Below are 15,495 nucleotides of genomic sequence, written 5' to 3' on the forward strand. Positions count from 1 at the left end.
AAATTACTGAGTACCTCGGTTAAAGAATTATATAATTCAATCTAGCATGTGTCACGAATGTAATTGATCGCCTTCGCGCGCTTTGTCCCACAAATTACTTTTCAAACGACATTCGGACGTGGTTCGGATCAGTAAGCACATGCCGGTGAACATATAATGGAGGGCCTTAGGCTCAGTCGATAAACATTTCCGCGGCCGAAGTTAATCCAAATGCGCGTTCGGCATTACGGGACAATTCGAGTAATGAGAGTTGCGCAATGATCGGGAGAGGGAGAGGGGGCGGATACGCGCATTCTGTTTCATTTGACGCCACACACATTCACGATCGGACAAAGCCGCCCTCCCCCCTCCTCCACCGTGGACAATAAAATTACAGACAAAAATCTGCACACAATATCAAGGTGTCTCACGATACCACTCAGCATCCTGTATCCGATGGTCGAGTGCCTCATCCATTTGCGGCCTCGATCACAAGTGCGGCACTTAACGCGTATCCATGCCGTTTCTATTGAAATTTTATATTTAACGTATATCGATCTGATATGTGTCAAAAAGAGCCAGAATGTAGAATTTCATTCGGAGGGCTCAATATATCTGCATAAAATTCGATTTGTTACAATTATTACAATCGAATGTAATTCGCAACAGCTTTGATGGATCTTGAGAGGACGCAAAATTCCTCGATCGCCGTAACGGGACGATTTTTTAATCAGATAACTACTTAAAAGGCGTCTTTGCGCCTTGCACGAAGGATTGACGTCGCTGGAAGTCATCGAGCTCGCCATTATTCCGATCTCGCTGCTACGCGCAGAGACGCCATCGCGCCTTTTTCTCGCGCGGCAGACGCCTCGGGCGTGGAACGTTCAGGAAGCAAGGTCGGATTGATAATCGTGAGAAAGATGAAAACGATCGTCGGATCAGCTGAGAGTCGAAATACCATGCGAACGAGACGATCACGGTGAACGGGTCCGTGTATGCATCACCGCGCGGCGTGTGCGTGAGAATTGCGTGCGTGCTTGTGCGTTCACGCACACTTTTACCCCGCGCGTGTGAGTTCGCGCGATGTGGCGGCGGAGGGGGGGGGGTGGTAGGGGGAGGAGGAAAGAGCGAGAGACTTCAATGCTGGAACCATGTGATCGCCATGGCAGTGGAGAGTAGTCTTGAGGTCTCAGATTGAGCGAGCGCGCGACGCACGAGACAGAGGAGGAAAGAAATGAGAAAGAGATAAATAAAGAGACTGAGAGAGCAGAGGTCCAAATTCGTCCGGACGAAAGACAGTCGAGAATGACGCTTTACTGAGACGGGCAGAGATCCAGGGACAGGAATGCAGGCCGAGTCGGATGGAGAAGGAGGGACGAAACGATGACGAGAGGAACGGAGCGAGAGAACGACAAGAGCCGAAAATGGGAAAGGAACAGAGCGTGCTGCGAAAGAGAGATAGAAGATGTGGAGGGAGGTCGGAGGAAGCGAGAAGGGAGATTCGAATGCTACGAGATAGAAGGAGATATTCGTGGTTGAACCGGTGAACAGTTGGAGGAGGGGGAGAAGAAGAGTGGATGGAGTGGGAGCGAGGTAAGGCAGGAACGCGCAGCTGGAAGGTGAGCGTTGGGGAGATGGTTGGAGGAGAAGAAGGGGGTACATTGGAGAAGAAGAGAGATAGCAGCATGCACATGTACGAGAGAGAGAGAGAGGGAGGGAGGGGGCTGAACAGGTAGAAGAGAGAGAGGGGGAAGAGAAAGATAGACAGAGAGGTAAACGAGAAGGGGGCACCGGCTAGCTTGGCTCTCTCGGGGTAAAGCGAAGCCAACAAACTCACGTCAGTCCGAAGCCGGAGGGACGCTCGTCCTCCTCGTGCGTTCTCCGTACTCCGTTTATTCCGCCACGTCCACGACACATCCTTCTTCTCCCCGCCAAGAACTGTGAACATCCACGGGCCTCCGGCCCAATCTCGAGGACGTGCGGGAGGGGGGTGCGACCGGTACAGTTTCACGGCGCGACGTCGAGAATCGAGGAAAACGCGCGATTAACGACGCCCTCCCTGGAGCGGATTCGAGCGGATTTGTCGCGTGTGACGTGTGACCGATGCGGACCCGCGGGACCACGATCGGCCGTTATCGCTAACAGTTGCTCTCGCTATCGGGCCGATTGTCGCGTCGGGGTTGGAAGCGTGGGGCGTGAACCGGGCGCAATTAAGGCGGTTAACGGAGTCGGGAATATCTGTCCGCCGGCGCGGCGGGCCAAAACCGGTACGAGCGTTCTCCATGCGATATAGTGCGCGCCGCCGCACCGCCGCCGTACCACCGTCACCACCGCCGTACCGCCGTAACGCCGCCGCCGCCGACTCCTCCCTCGTCGCATACAGCCTTCGGAAGGTGCATACACCTCCTTCGCTTGAGCTGCCGGTCGCAGCTCCGTCGTCGTCCGTGCATCCGCACGCCGAGCGTCCGTCGCGTGACCGTATACGCGCGCGGGCATCGAGCGTATAACCCGTGGTGTGTCGGTGTGTGTAGGGGTTTGTGTACGTGTATTCTCTCTTTCCCTCTCTCTCTCTCTCTTCCTCTCTGTGTTTCTCAGTGTGCGCGTGTACAGGTGGAATGTGCCACCGTGCGCGCGGCATACGGATGTACGCTGACGCGTAAAGCCAGCGAGGGGCGAGATAAGGTCGACTCGTGTGAGGTGTAAAGTGATCCACGGAGAGGATTCTCGCGAGGGAAAGAGGGACGTGCGGGGGCAAAACTCCGGGAAAAGTTTCTCGGTGTTTGGGACGTGGTATACACGTGGGGACCTATAAATCTCGTACATAGTTATAATTGAAGCGTGAAAGTTTCCGATGAATGAAAAGCGAGGAATCCGGAGTAATAAGAATTTTACAAAAATTCGAAGGTCGAGGAAATCGTAAGGGACAAGATACTTGACTCGCGTAGGCGTAGAATCGGCGTGGGAACAAGCACGAGGACGCCGCATATTGTCGGAATGTTCGAGCGTCGAGAACAGGAAAAGATGCAGGAAAGTTAGTGGAAAAAGGCAGAAAAATATACGGCACGGAGAACGCGCTCTTCGCAAGGAGATAGGCATAAATATTTAATGACATTGCGATTGGCGAGATATGAAGCGACGGGGTGTGGTAAGAGGAAGCGGGATCGTGTGCGGAATGTAGAAGCGTCTCGCGAAGGTCGGATCAAGAGTAGAACATACGCGATACTTCACAGGCGAACTGAGATTAAATAAAAGAAAAGTTGAAAGATAAAGCCAGAAAGAAGCTGAATGAAAAAGATACTGAAGGCAGACTGGTATTAGAGAAAATATCAGCGGAAATCTACAGAAAGTATATTGGACTAAGAAAGAAATCTCTTCTAGAGAGTCTATAAGTCGAAGAGCACGGTCAATTGTAAAAGCGAATGAATCTGGGGAGAATGAAGAGTGTTCAGCGTTGAGTTACGGGGATCGTAAGAAAAGATCGACGACGGTGTCGATCGAAGAATCGGGGGGAAAAATCGGGAAGGTCTCGGTGCTGCAGGAGGTGCGCGCATTGAGATTCTTCGCCCGTATGCAGCTTCGTCGCGAGTCGCGCGAGCGTCCATGAGGCTTGAGCGAAGGACGAGCCGTTGAGAGGTCCACGCCATGAGAATCCTCAAAACGCTACACTGGTAGGTTCCCAGCGCGGATGCGATATAACGCGCGCCGCGCTCCTTGCACGCGCCCGTCCCCGCAATAATTCGCGCCGCGCATTCCGCGCGCGATCGAGAATCTCGCCGCGATCTCGGCGAGCGGTGCGAGTTGATTTGAGCGAGATTGAGGCCGGGCGAAATACGGCATACGAACGGAAAAGAGCATTTTACACCTGGGACTTTTCATTCGAGAATTCGCCATATTCGTAGTTGAAATCAAAAGAAATCGTGAAAAATTTTCCTCATTTATATATACATATATCTCTTTCTCTCTTTCTTTTTCTTCTCTTGCTTTCTATTGCAACGTGTCACGAAAAACTGATAAAAAAACCGTTACGGAGTCACGTTCGTGGCACGGGAAATGACGATTGGAAAAGGAATTTTGCTGCCTGAGGCCTTTTATCCTACAACTCGTTACTTTCACCATAGAATTTAAAAAAAATAAAAAAAAACAAAAACGTTTTTCGATTTCCATACGTTTTTATAATATAGGGAATATGAATGGTTTGCGACTGTGTCTGTGCAATTTCTTTTGTGGCAGTTGTATGCATGCACCTGACATAGATACATTGATGACGGAGATTCATGAAAGAAAAAAATGGAAATCGAAAATTGAAAGTAGTTTTTGAATGGCAAAGAATGACTTTATTGTAAAAATAAGCATTGCTAATTTGCAAATAACGACGGTTCCCATATTTCCCTTGAAATCAATGAAAACATCCGTCTTTGCTTTAAAATACAGCACGTACGTGCCTAAATGCAAGCGAGCTGAAAAAAAAAAACGACTTTAATGAGAGAAAATCTGACTTTTCAGTTCGTGAACCGTACTCTTGAATTTCTATAGTGCACTTGTGTGCGAGAGGCACCTTGCAGATACACTAACACCTTGCAGAGTCTCTCGCCATGTGCTGCACACATTTGCACGTTTCGGTACCTGATGTATAATTTAGATACATGATGACACAATTTCGATACGCTTGGCGCACTTCCGGATGCACCGTGCACGAAATATCGACAGGTAATAAATTCCGGCAAAAACTCGTCAATACTTTCCGGTTCGAGTACTGCCAAACTATCGTCAGATTCACCATAAATCTTTTCGGCGAGTTGTCGTTCCATTATTCCGAGCCAGTTCGTGCATAACTGAAAACAAGTTTTCGCACACACGTTACGCATGGAATGTTGCGATTCTAAATATCCATATAGTTAGCGTTACAATTAACGCACAATAAGTCCATATTATTCGCAGCAATAACTGCGACATAGTACGAGCATTTTGTCGACCACGCGAAGCACGCGTAAGCGATACACAGCACATTTTCCGGCTGTATTACGATTTCGCGAAGATCCCTTCCGCTTGTGATATCACAATCGCTATTCTTACGCGCTGCAGGTTGCAGGATACGCCTCGTATAAAATTACAGCGCATAACATTTAATTGTCTGCGAAGAGATATGCGTAAAAGTACGTGTTAATGGCAAGCTCCTGTCACACTTGCGTACTCTTAATTTCGACTTTAAACATTTTTATCGGGACAAGAATTACTCTGCGTAGCGCGGAGCGAGATATAAACTTGTATTTGCAGCCCTTAATTAAAGATGTCTGGTTGAAGGGGAGAACGAAATAGAGAGCGAGGCGAATTGCCGGATTAACGTGGATAGGTATTCCACAGGGAGCGAGCTTTAACGCGATGTATAGATATAACGAATTAAGCCCCCGTGAGATATAGCTACTTGATAATTTAATGGCAGACTGCTTGTTATCAAGTGCCACTTATTGCTTTGTACATTGCTCGGAAGATCTCGATAATAATTATGCGTTATTACCACAGTTAGGGGACATAAATGCCAGCGTATGATTGCCTATCGGGTGACAATAATTTGTGCGTAGATACAGGAGTCGCGTTTATAAATGCGCACTTCTAAGGTTTCGCATTTTATTTTCGGGGATTACTTGACATCTGAAAATATATAACGTCTCTAAATCGCAGTGGTTTAAGGTCCGTATTCGTGACAGCTACATTCGCATTCACAGTGTAATGTAATGCTCGGCGACTGATGATTAATTATCTCAAATCTTTCTTAGAAACGGATGATGGTGCACCAGATTCTAAAGCTCAAGATTCATCGCGTCATATGTACAACTCAATCTGTCTCTTCTTATCTTTATGTCAATTCCTTTATTCAAGAGAACAGATATAAGTACGAGAGACACGCAAAGTACTGCACAGAAAAAAAAAGAAATGTTAAATCAAGACTTATATACTTGTATATAAGCGAATCTATAATTTTATAAGAATTTCAACTTTTCTTTCTTGATTAAACTATATAAATACCTTCATTCAAACAAGTTTGCTTCATTTAACGCAATTTATATCTCATTTCAAGGTTGTAGATTCTTGCTTATATACGAGTAAATAAGTCTTGATTTAACACTTCTTTTTTTTTCTGCGTAAAGAAACGAAATTTCGAGCGCGCGTAAAATGCGGTGCCTCTCAATAAAATTCGGGATGAACGTGCGTATAATGCGTAAACGTGTGTGAAATGGAATATTTCGTGGCAAGTTTTGTAGAGGCGCGCTAGGGAATATCTGTGCTCGACTCTGGGAACATCAAAAGCGAATTCTCACGTGGAATTCGAAACAAGGGGAGATCACGTGTTTCCGTTCCTGACTGCAGCCCTGCTTACCTACCTGCCCGCCTTCGCAGATATCGTTAAGCCAGGGACGGATATACGAAATTGTACGTTACAATGAATATAGTGGACTCCGCACGTAGCGCAGCGAATATCTTCACTGGCCGTTCACGGAGGTGCCTTTTCCATTTTCATCGTTATAAAATATATGTGTGCAATCCGTAAAAAATGCGCGTATAAGTGGAAGACTATAGTTTGCATTTTTCGATTAAGGCAGCCCTGACAATGAAAAACGGGCCCGTTCGGCACAATGGTGTAATAAAAGTATGAATATTGGAATTAACTGCGCACATAAGTCTGAATAAAAAACCAGTTTAATTTACTTGGCGCGCGGTAGCTTAAGGCTTTAACTAGCTTTAATCTGGCTGTTAACTGCAAGCCGTAATCGAATAGCGCATCCGTGAAAATGAGTTTTATTCTTTTCATACAGCAATTTATATAACAATAGATCTACACCGGTTTTCCACTTACATTTTCTCTCCATTTCCATTTACACTTTTTCCACAACTACCGCGAACGCAAACGTAGCTAGAGTGAACGAATCATTCCTTTTCCCTTTGAGATTTATGACGTATCTTGATAGGATTTTCGTGGGGCGAGAGACGCGCGCCGGTGTTTTTCCCGCGTCAAAACTCTTCCGCCGTCTCGTATCTCGCGCAAAACTTTTGTGCGAAAATGCAAAACACTTGGTAGGAATTTAAGTCACGCAAGGCATCGTAACGTATTCATTCCGGCGTAACGCGCATTACATAATCTACCGTGGATTTCGCACGCGATTACGCGAATAATTGTTCGGGCCTTGAGCACGCCCCGATCTCTTTTCGTTAAACACGGGTAGTTACGCGCGCCGTAATTCAGCAACTTGATTTCCGCACCGCGCCGCCGCGCCGGTAAACGGCGACGACGCCGACGTCGTCCGACGAGAGCGGCCGTAATTATCGATAAGCGTCGTTACAAAAATAAATTGGATCTCTATTGGGCGTGGAAATCAATATTTCTGGCTTTTCGCGACCTTAAAGGCCGCGCGGACGTTTAATTACCGGCCTCGTCTTCCGCGCGTTTTTCGCGTTTGAGACAATTCAGGAACAGTGACGAACTCCTGATATCGATTGCCATTCGTTATACCAAGGGCGCGTGAGCAAAACGCTACCCCATCCGAATCCCGGCGAATCACGATAACGTAATCAATGACATTGTCCTCCCGTATGCTGTTGTTACGTAACTTCGTAACGATCGTCTCGTGCACTCGTGCGAACTTGAATGATCTCGCCGCGCAATGACGTCGCTGACGACGCTGAAAAGTGTGAGCTTAGGTTTCGCTTGGGGCCAGCCGCGCGTTGCGTCGGTGAGAAAACGACGGCGTGGTAAAAGTGCAAACATGAATGGAGAAATTTAGTTGAAAAAGCGAGAGTGACCTTTCGCAGGAGTCACGATTTGTATAGGCCGATCGTCATTAGACTTGCATTCCTCTCGCGAGTCTCCGTTTCGTCAGGACACGCGATACTTTCACTCGTATATCTTGCGCGCCGCGAATTTTTCGGCCGCGATTATACTGCAAATTAGCGGCACCGTCACAAATGCGACGAGACTTGTCTCGTGGGAAGCGACGATTAGTCTCCGATTTAATTTCTGCATTATTTTACATGAAAAAATATGAAGAACGAAGGAAAATGCTCTCGATTGAAAGAACTGCCGTATTTCGTGTAGAATTAAAGGACATCTTCTTATAGAATATTATAAACAGTTAAATAGATCCGAAATTTAATTCGGCAAATTTAGAAAATACGAAAAAAAAAAAAAACGTTTTAAATTAGATCTTCTCGACGAGAACTACACGTCTCATTTTGGAAGCTCTCGGATGAACGGCGAAAAAGTACATCACGTTTTATAAAGATTTAATTAAGGCTATATTATTATTTTCAATTGCATCATATAGATATTATCGATGTAATGCTGCAATATAGCTTTTATGAGTCAATTTAGCTTTTAGTTAACTCACGGATGAAAGCACCCGCGTTGCTGCAAGTTAGATTATTATCGTTATCATCAATTTACCTTATAGCCGATCATATCAAATTGCTATAAATGCAATACAACATTTTCATCGCTTTTGATCCCTTCGCGCGATTAGCGTTGCGCGTAGAACGGGACGCGCCGCACTCCGTGCGCGCGAAACTGCGCCGCAACGATCTTTGTGCCGATTGTTATTTGTCGTGAATAAAGCAAAAAGTACCTACCATTCCCTCAACCGGATTATCAATCCTCCGAGCGGAAGAATGCACTCAGCTCGAATTAAGGGACACCCGCAACTTTCAGAAAGTTTTCTCGTTCGAGACTGACCTGACCTCGCCGTGTCCGTTTTCTTGGAAACGCATTCTCATATACCGGGTCTGCCCTTTAAGAAAGGCGATCCCTCTTGAAAGTCCCGACAGACCGACCAGCTTAGATGTAGTTTCGCAGACGGTGATCACGCTGACCTGCTCACGTTTTCCATTTACGGGCTCCACGTGGAACAGATGCACGCGGCGCGAATCACGCTCACACATTAAAGATCGGCTAACTATTGGAAAGTACGATTTGCGGCGTTTCTTATGTCGAGGATAAGCGGTGTTTCCTCGACAAAATCGCGCAAAATCGCTGGTCCTTGCTCTCCGCCTTATTTAATTCCCGTAATTGTATTATAAGAGGAAGGGCGGAAGAGATGCGGGAAAGAAGAGACAGCTTCTTTAAAATTTAACGATTAAGATTAAAATTTCATCTATAAACTTTGAAGCGTGCTGTGAAGAGGGCTATCTAGAATAATACGCACTGCCAGAACATAACTTTTATACAGACTTAAAATCTGGAAAAGCGTTACGTCTTTTATCATTATCTGATGAAAAATATAATTGGAAATTACAAAAGTTTTTTACCCGCAATATAGTTGAATTTTTTATATATACTGCACCAAATGGAAGACATGAAGCTACGGAAATAGGCAGAGATGTTTGTTAATTACAGAAAAACGCGACGTTTGTGTTTTCTATTTAGATAGCAAGAATTCTAAAGATCTCGTTAAACGCGTTGCACAAGATGCCACCGAAAACGCAGGGCGTCTCGTTTATACTCAAGCGTATATTGAATCGTGGTACCGTATTTCCTATCGCCTTTGTTCACGATTTCCATTGTTTCCTTCTTTATCGTTCGCTCTATGAACCCTCCACGTGTATTTGCGTAAGGACCAAACGAGTGTAATGGCGTTCTTGTGTTGAATGCTCTACGCCCTACAATGTAATCAGATCTGCGAAAAGGCCTATTGGTCCTATATAGGCGGACGGTCTTTGTCGCGTAAATCTAATTTCCGATATCTTGCGTTATAATGCAAAACAGAAACGCACACGCGTAAGTGGAAATTATTGTGCTGGACGTTTAATAGCGCCGTCGAGTTAGAAAAAATTGTTGATTTTTCGATGAATTTGGATTTGACGTAGAGAGCTCCCGATGGGCCATCATCCCTTTACGCAACACTTTAATATTCAAAATCAAATATTGTAAAGCAAATGTATACAGGATTACGGCACATAAATTTTTATTTTTTATTTTTTAAAAATCATACATGACCAGATATAGCTGTTCTGCCATTGTCGATATTGGAAAATATGCGCATTGACATTTTATATAGTTGGCATAAATAAAAATCGCGAGTCAATAAATCGAGAAGTGTATTGCCTTTCTATCAGATTTCCCGGATATCTAAATTTTACAATACCTAGATTTATAATCAAAGAAATGTTATTTAATCAACTGATAATGTAGTGTAAATAGTTTGGAAAAATTTAAACACGTTTTATTATATTCACTATCCAAACTTGTAATATAGCTATACATATAGCCACAGTATTAATTGGAGTTTGCATTCAAATATGATGATCTTCTGAATTCCGTATATATTTCAGTTACGTTTATTGTAGCAGATTTTTTCAACTTCCATAAAAACTTTTTTTACCGTTGATTAATATGAGAGAAATTACAATTTAGCATTCCGCGATTGCGAGATTTATCGAGGATTTTTCATGCGACTCTGTTAAGCTACTTTAGTCAGAACAACTTTATAACGAAAAATAACTACCCGCGCGAACTCTTTCTCGAACATGATAAAACGGCGACTGACAAGCCGTAATACATATATATTTTGGATTTATCGTATCGAAAGTTTCTTTCCGGTCTGTTGCCGTGTGCATGTCCCAGAGACTTTTCGCACGACCGAACGACCAGGAGATTCTACATTCGTTTGAGACATCATGTAACATGCACTATCGAGAGTCATGTGATATATAGCGGCTGAATTTATTTTTATGTGAGCACAGTCACGTTCTACGAAATCTAAAAATATGGAAGGAAGGAATATTCCAGATAAAGAAAGAAAAAGAGAGACGGGAAAAAGATGTGTCGCTGAGATAAATGACACTTTCCCTTTCAGCGGAATAGAGATTGCACATTTTTTAAAATAGATTTATATAATTTTTCGCAATTTTGTCTCAGTGACTTTTGAGAACATTTTGTACATCGACCACACAGTTTTATTGCTATTTATTTATTTCATCGAGGAGAAATAAAGTATTATTACTACAATACTTTATTATTCTATTATTTCACTGTTACTAAAAACGGGACATACGACGTCTTAAAGACGATTTTGGACATTGTGTTACCCGGGATTATTTTATTATTATTTATAGTAAAGAAAATAGCCAACAATGGTTATCAAAATGAGGTTACTTTATCGTTTCTCATGTACGTACTTTTTTTTATCGTGAGCATGACCTCCCTTAATGATACGTTGTCGTAGGTGTGTCACGGCAACATTAAGTTAGTTTACGCCTTAAAGATATTTAATTAACCGTAAATGCATAATAGTATCCCGACATACTATTTTGTATTCGTAACAGCCGATAATTTACCTCACCCAGGTTGCGTGCAAGAAATATATACCAACTAACTAGTTATCCTTCACTTAGTTTCCTTCGTCCTATAAAGAAAGAGTTACAGTTACTCGTCTGTTTATTATGCTATCGAACGTTTATCTCGTTAAAGATCAAAGATCAAACATTCAGTTTCTACTTATCAGATGTTACACTTTTAATTATCTGACACAGTTACTTATGAAAATACATAATTAAAATATCTATAAATGTTCAAAAATATATTTATTATTTTATTTATTATAAGATATAAACTATTTATATTTGCTTGATATAATCTTAAAACTTTGTCTTTTATTAAGAATCGCTAATTATTTAGTCTGAAATATACTCTTATGTAGATTCTATAATTTCACATAAATTACAGTGTACTATCGAGAAATCTGAAAAGCACTCGGGAATTGAAGAATAGTACACGTTAATAATTCGTAAATAGTGACATTAACGCAGGATCTCCTCTCTTGTTTTAGGTCCCGAAGGCGTAGCGGTAGTGGCGTGACGGACATACACTCTCAGCAACAGCAGCAGCAATTGCAGTTGCAAGAGAACAACAACAGTAGCTCGCGCGACGCGAAGAAGCCGCAGGAGGGACTGGGGCCCGATGAGATGTGGGCCCCTGGCGCCCTGGGCCATCATCGGGAGCTACCTGTTGATGTGCCCGACACCCTTCTACAAAAGGCCTATCCCAACAAGGTAAAAAACTGCTCTTCCAATTATAGGAACGAGCTACAGCATCGTCCCCGTAGCGCTAGCGACCTCGACCTCTCCCTAAACCTTAAAAACGAGACCCTTAAGACGCGCACCATCGCGGACGGACGTGCTAGACGTGCTAGACTCGAATCGAACGATCGCGCGCACGACGTCACCGACGCGACGGCCAGGACAATCAATGTCCACAACGGTCTTCAGCCATCCATGCTGAAGATCGAGCTAAATATCGAGGACGAGGAGGAGAAAGTGAAAGCCACCAGGAAGAACCTGGGGCTCGACAAGTATCGCGATAGCCCGATTGCGACCGGCTCGCCGGACTTGAAGAGTACCTTTAAAGCTTTCGAGGTGTACGCGAACGTTGACGAGGACGCGGGCGGGCAGAAGGAGTCCAGCGTCGATATCGAGGACGACTACCCCTTTGCCAAGGAGGATTACCCCACCATGCTGAAAACGTGCAGCGACGATTCAGCGAGTCCGAGGAGCTCGTCGGGTAGATCGGACAGCACCGCTCCCCTTGACACCAGCCTGATGCTCAGGCATAGCAAAAATCACAAGGACTCCCCGACTTACGACGTCCGAAGGATAGATCTCGGCTCTCCGTGTAGATCGGTGATGCCCGACATCAAGGTAGCCCCGCTCTTCGGCCGTACCCGAGACACGACTTCCTTTGACAATCCGGCTTACGGACTGACGGACTTGCAGGATCTTCAGGGGCTATTGCGATCCGACGAAATGTCGGACTTGACCAGACTGATAGACGAACAATCTCCGATTCCAAGGACTCCGCAGGATCAGGATAACGTATCGCCTGTCCGCGTCAAGGACCAGCAGACGGAACTTTCCCAGACCGAGACGGCGAGCAAGTCCGGCAAGAGCCCGACGAAACGTCGTACAAATGACGAGCGAGCCAAATTGAAGGCGAAAACTCGCAGCCTCGATATCGAGGAACTGATTCGGGCCGGCTCGACCGACGACCTTCTCGGCATCGAGTTAAGCAACCTCTCCTCCTCGTCCTCCTCGTCCCGGCAGCGGCCAAAGAAGAAGCGGCATCAGCAGATCTCCAGCGGCTATTCCACCCTGAGGAGCGAGGCCTCTGGCGATCTCGAGCATAACGCGGAACGCAGCTTCCTCGTGGTGGGCAGAAAGCCTTACCGCGAGGTGGCCGTCGATTGTCCACCGGATTTCGTGCCGGTCACCAAGTGCCACCCGATATACCCGCCGCCGAATAAGACCCCCGGCAACAGCAAGCACAACACCCTCGAACCGAAGCGCGATCGCGCGGGCGTCGCTAACGAGGAGAGTTCGTGCGCTGCGACAACGACGACGATGACCATGACGACTACGACGACCACGCTCGTAGCCTCCCCTCGCCTCTCCCCGAACGATAATAGCTTCACGACGCTGTCTAGTGCCGACGGTAGCGCTAAAGAGACCGTGGTCGCGCGCACGGTAGACCGTAAGCACAGCTTGAAGAAGGTAAGGTCCAGAGTCAAGAGCTTGATATGCGACAGCTTACAATCTATCCTGCACCACGAGCATGGCATTTCGCTTAGCGCTTACCGCACGCTTAACGCACCGACGCAGTCTCATTCTGGTGATCCTGTCTTGCGATCGTTTGTCATGAAGACGGAAAATTTCAACGAGTTCCCGCAAACGCGGAACTCGTTCGACGAACGAGATGGGAAGCTCTTCCAGGATCGAGGAGTCGAGAACCCTTGTTTCGAGGACGTTCACCGGGACGATTTCTCGCGTCGAAGTTTCTTGGAGAGCAAAGAACGTCCGTTATCCTCCGTTCTTGGAGAGGAGCTTCCTAAAAATTGTCAGAACCCTTTCCTCGGGAAAACTAAAACTAATAACATGACCTCTTCCCCTTTTCCAAAAGCGTCCGGCGATTCTATATGCTTGAATCGCCGGTCGCTCTCTGGTTTCCAGGACAAAGTTGTGAGCTCTTGTCAAGAAAAACTTCTTAATTTCGGGAAGGAAACCGAGGAGGTTATCTTCTCCGATTGTTCGAATGAGATTAAATTGTTGCCCAAGGAAGGTATCGCGTTTTTCAAAGTCGCGGACCATCCCGCGAACATTCCCGACCAATTATCCTTTATCCAAGAGACGAATCAGAATTCTCGGAATTCCTTGCGCGAGCTTTCCTCCGCAAAGAAGCGCGTTGGGCGTTGTTTATCCAACAATACGCGTTTTTCTGATAATTTTCGTCCACAAGAAAAGGAACGTGACAGCCCTCACTGTCTTGACGATTCCCCGAAGACGCAAAATAAAAAGAATTCGAGGCTGTCTTTCGAGTACGAATGTTCCAAGTTGTTGGACGTTCCGTCTATGCTATCCAACAATGGCGTGAAATTTCGCGTTAGTTGGAGAAGCACGTCTGACCTTTCAAATTTAACAGTTGGTTGGCACTCGGTAATTAAAAAGAGATCCTCTTCATTCCCTAACTTTGTCTCGATGCCGGAAATCACGTTCTCACGACCCACCAATGGGGGGGATAAGGTTGATCATCCGGTAGTCTTACATGACGGACTTCCTGACGAACGTACGCAGCAGAGCGCACCAAAATCACCGATGTACACTTTGAAGAATTGTTCGCTCAAGTCGCACGTCGACGCTCTCGAACAGCAGGTAAACTACAATGGTCTTCGCCTGAGTTTAGAAACTTTCGCCCGTCGAATAATTCGAACGGCGTCCTTGCACTTTGGAAATTTGCACGCCCTGCAAAGTAACTTCGCGGTTGATTGCCTCTTGAATTACTTGATTAAATTCATCATTCTAGTCGTATTCCTCGATGCTAAGGGTCGTGATCTGTCTATGAAGGAGATACCCTCGAAGACCATAGAGCAGTAGTTTCTCCTTGCCTTCTGCACGGCAGTGTTGTGACCGTGGGAACTGTTACAGTCGCGCTTACAATTTTTTCGATACTTCCAGACCCGCTGCTATCTAGGAAGCGCACTATTAATTAAAAACTCTTTTATAAACCGAGGCATGTACAGTGGATTAAAAAAGTATTTGCACACCCAGTTTTCTTACAATAACTTTATTCGAAGGAATAATACATAATTGAGAATTGTGTTCATAAGTAACTTATTAGGTACATATACTGTATGTAATAAATTACTTATGGACACAATTCGTAATTATGTATTATTCCTTGGAATAAAGTTATTGTAAGAAAACTGGGTGTGCAAATACTTTTTTGATCCACTTATACAGGATGACAGAGGGATTAAACTGAGACCTGCCGACCATGAATCGACCGATCGCTATTGTACAGAGTCACGCGTCACCCCATTTGATTAAATTAGCTGATTAGATGAAGACATAAAATTTGTGTAATATTCTTTAAGACACAAATTTATGTATCTGAATATCTTTAAATTCGTGTAATATTTATTAAGACCCATTGTACTATTGCTGTAAAGATAAAATGTGCAAAGACTGCCGTTCGATTAAAGA

General features: G+C 45.1%; 1 protein-coding gene across 6 annotated transcripts in view; it reads left to right on the top strand.

The window, feature by feature from the left end:
* Positions 1–15,495, top strand: part of LOC139778091 (protein PALS1) — a 68,240-nt gene that overhangs the window by 40,362 nt on the left and 12,383 nt on the right. For 4 of the 6 annotated variants that reach the window (XM_071715872.1, XM_071715873.1, XM_071715874.1 and 1 more), the window contains one exon: positions 11,793–13,509. In XM_071715872.1, coding sequence (XP_071571973.1) covers positions 11,793–13,509 — 1,717 coding nt within the window. Of the gene's footprint in view, positions 1–1,826; positions 3,648–11,792; positions 13,510–15,495 lie in introns of those variants that run through there. The other 2 variants (XM_071715876.1, XM_071715877.1) reach the window with 2 other exon arrangements.

Source organism: Temnothorax nylanderi, unplaced genomic scaffold (genome assembly GCF_030848795.1).
Source record: "Temnothorax nylanderi isolate EJ_2023f unplaced genomic scaffold, tnyl_v1.0 TNYL_tig0172_pilon, whole genome shotgun sequence".
NCBI lineage: Eukaryota > Metazoa > Arthropoda > Insecta > Hymenoptera > Formicidae > Temnothorax > Temnothorax nylanderi.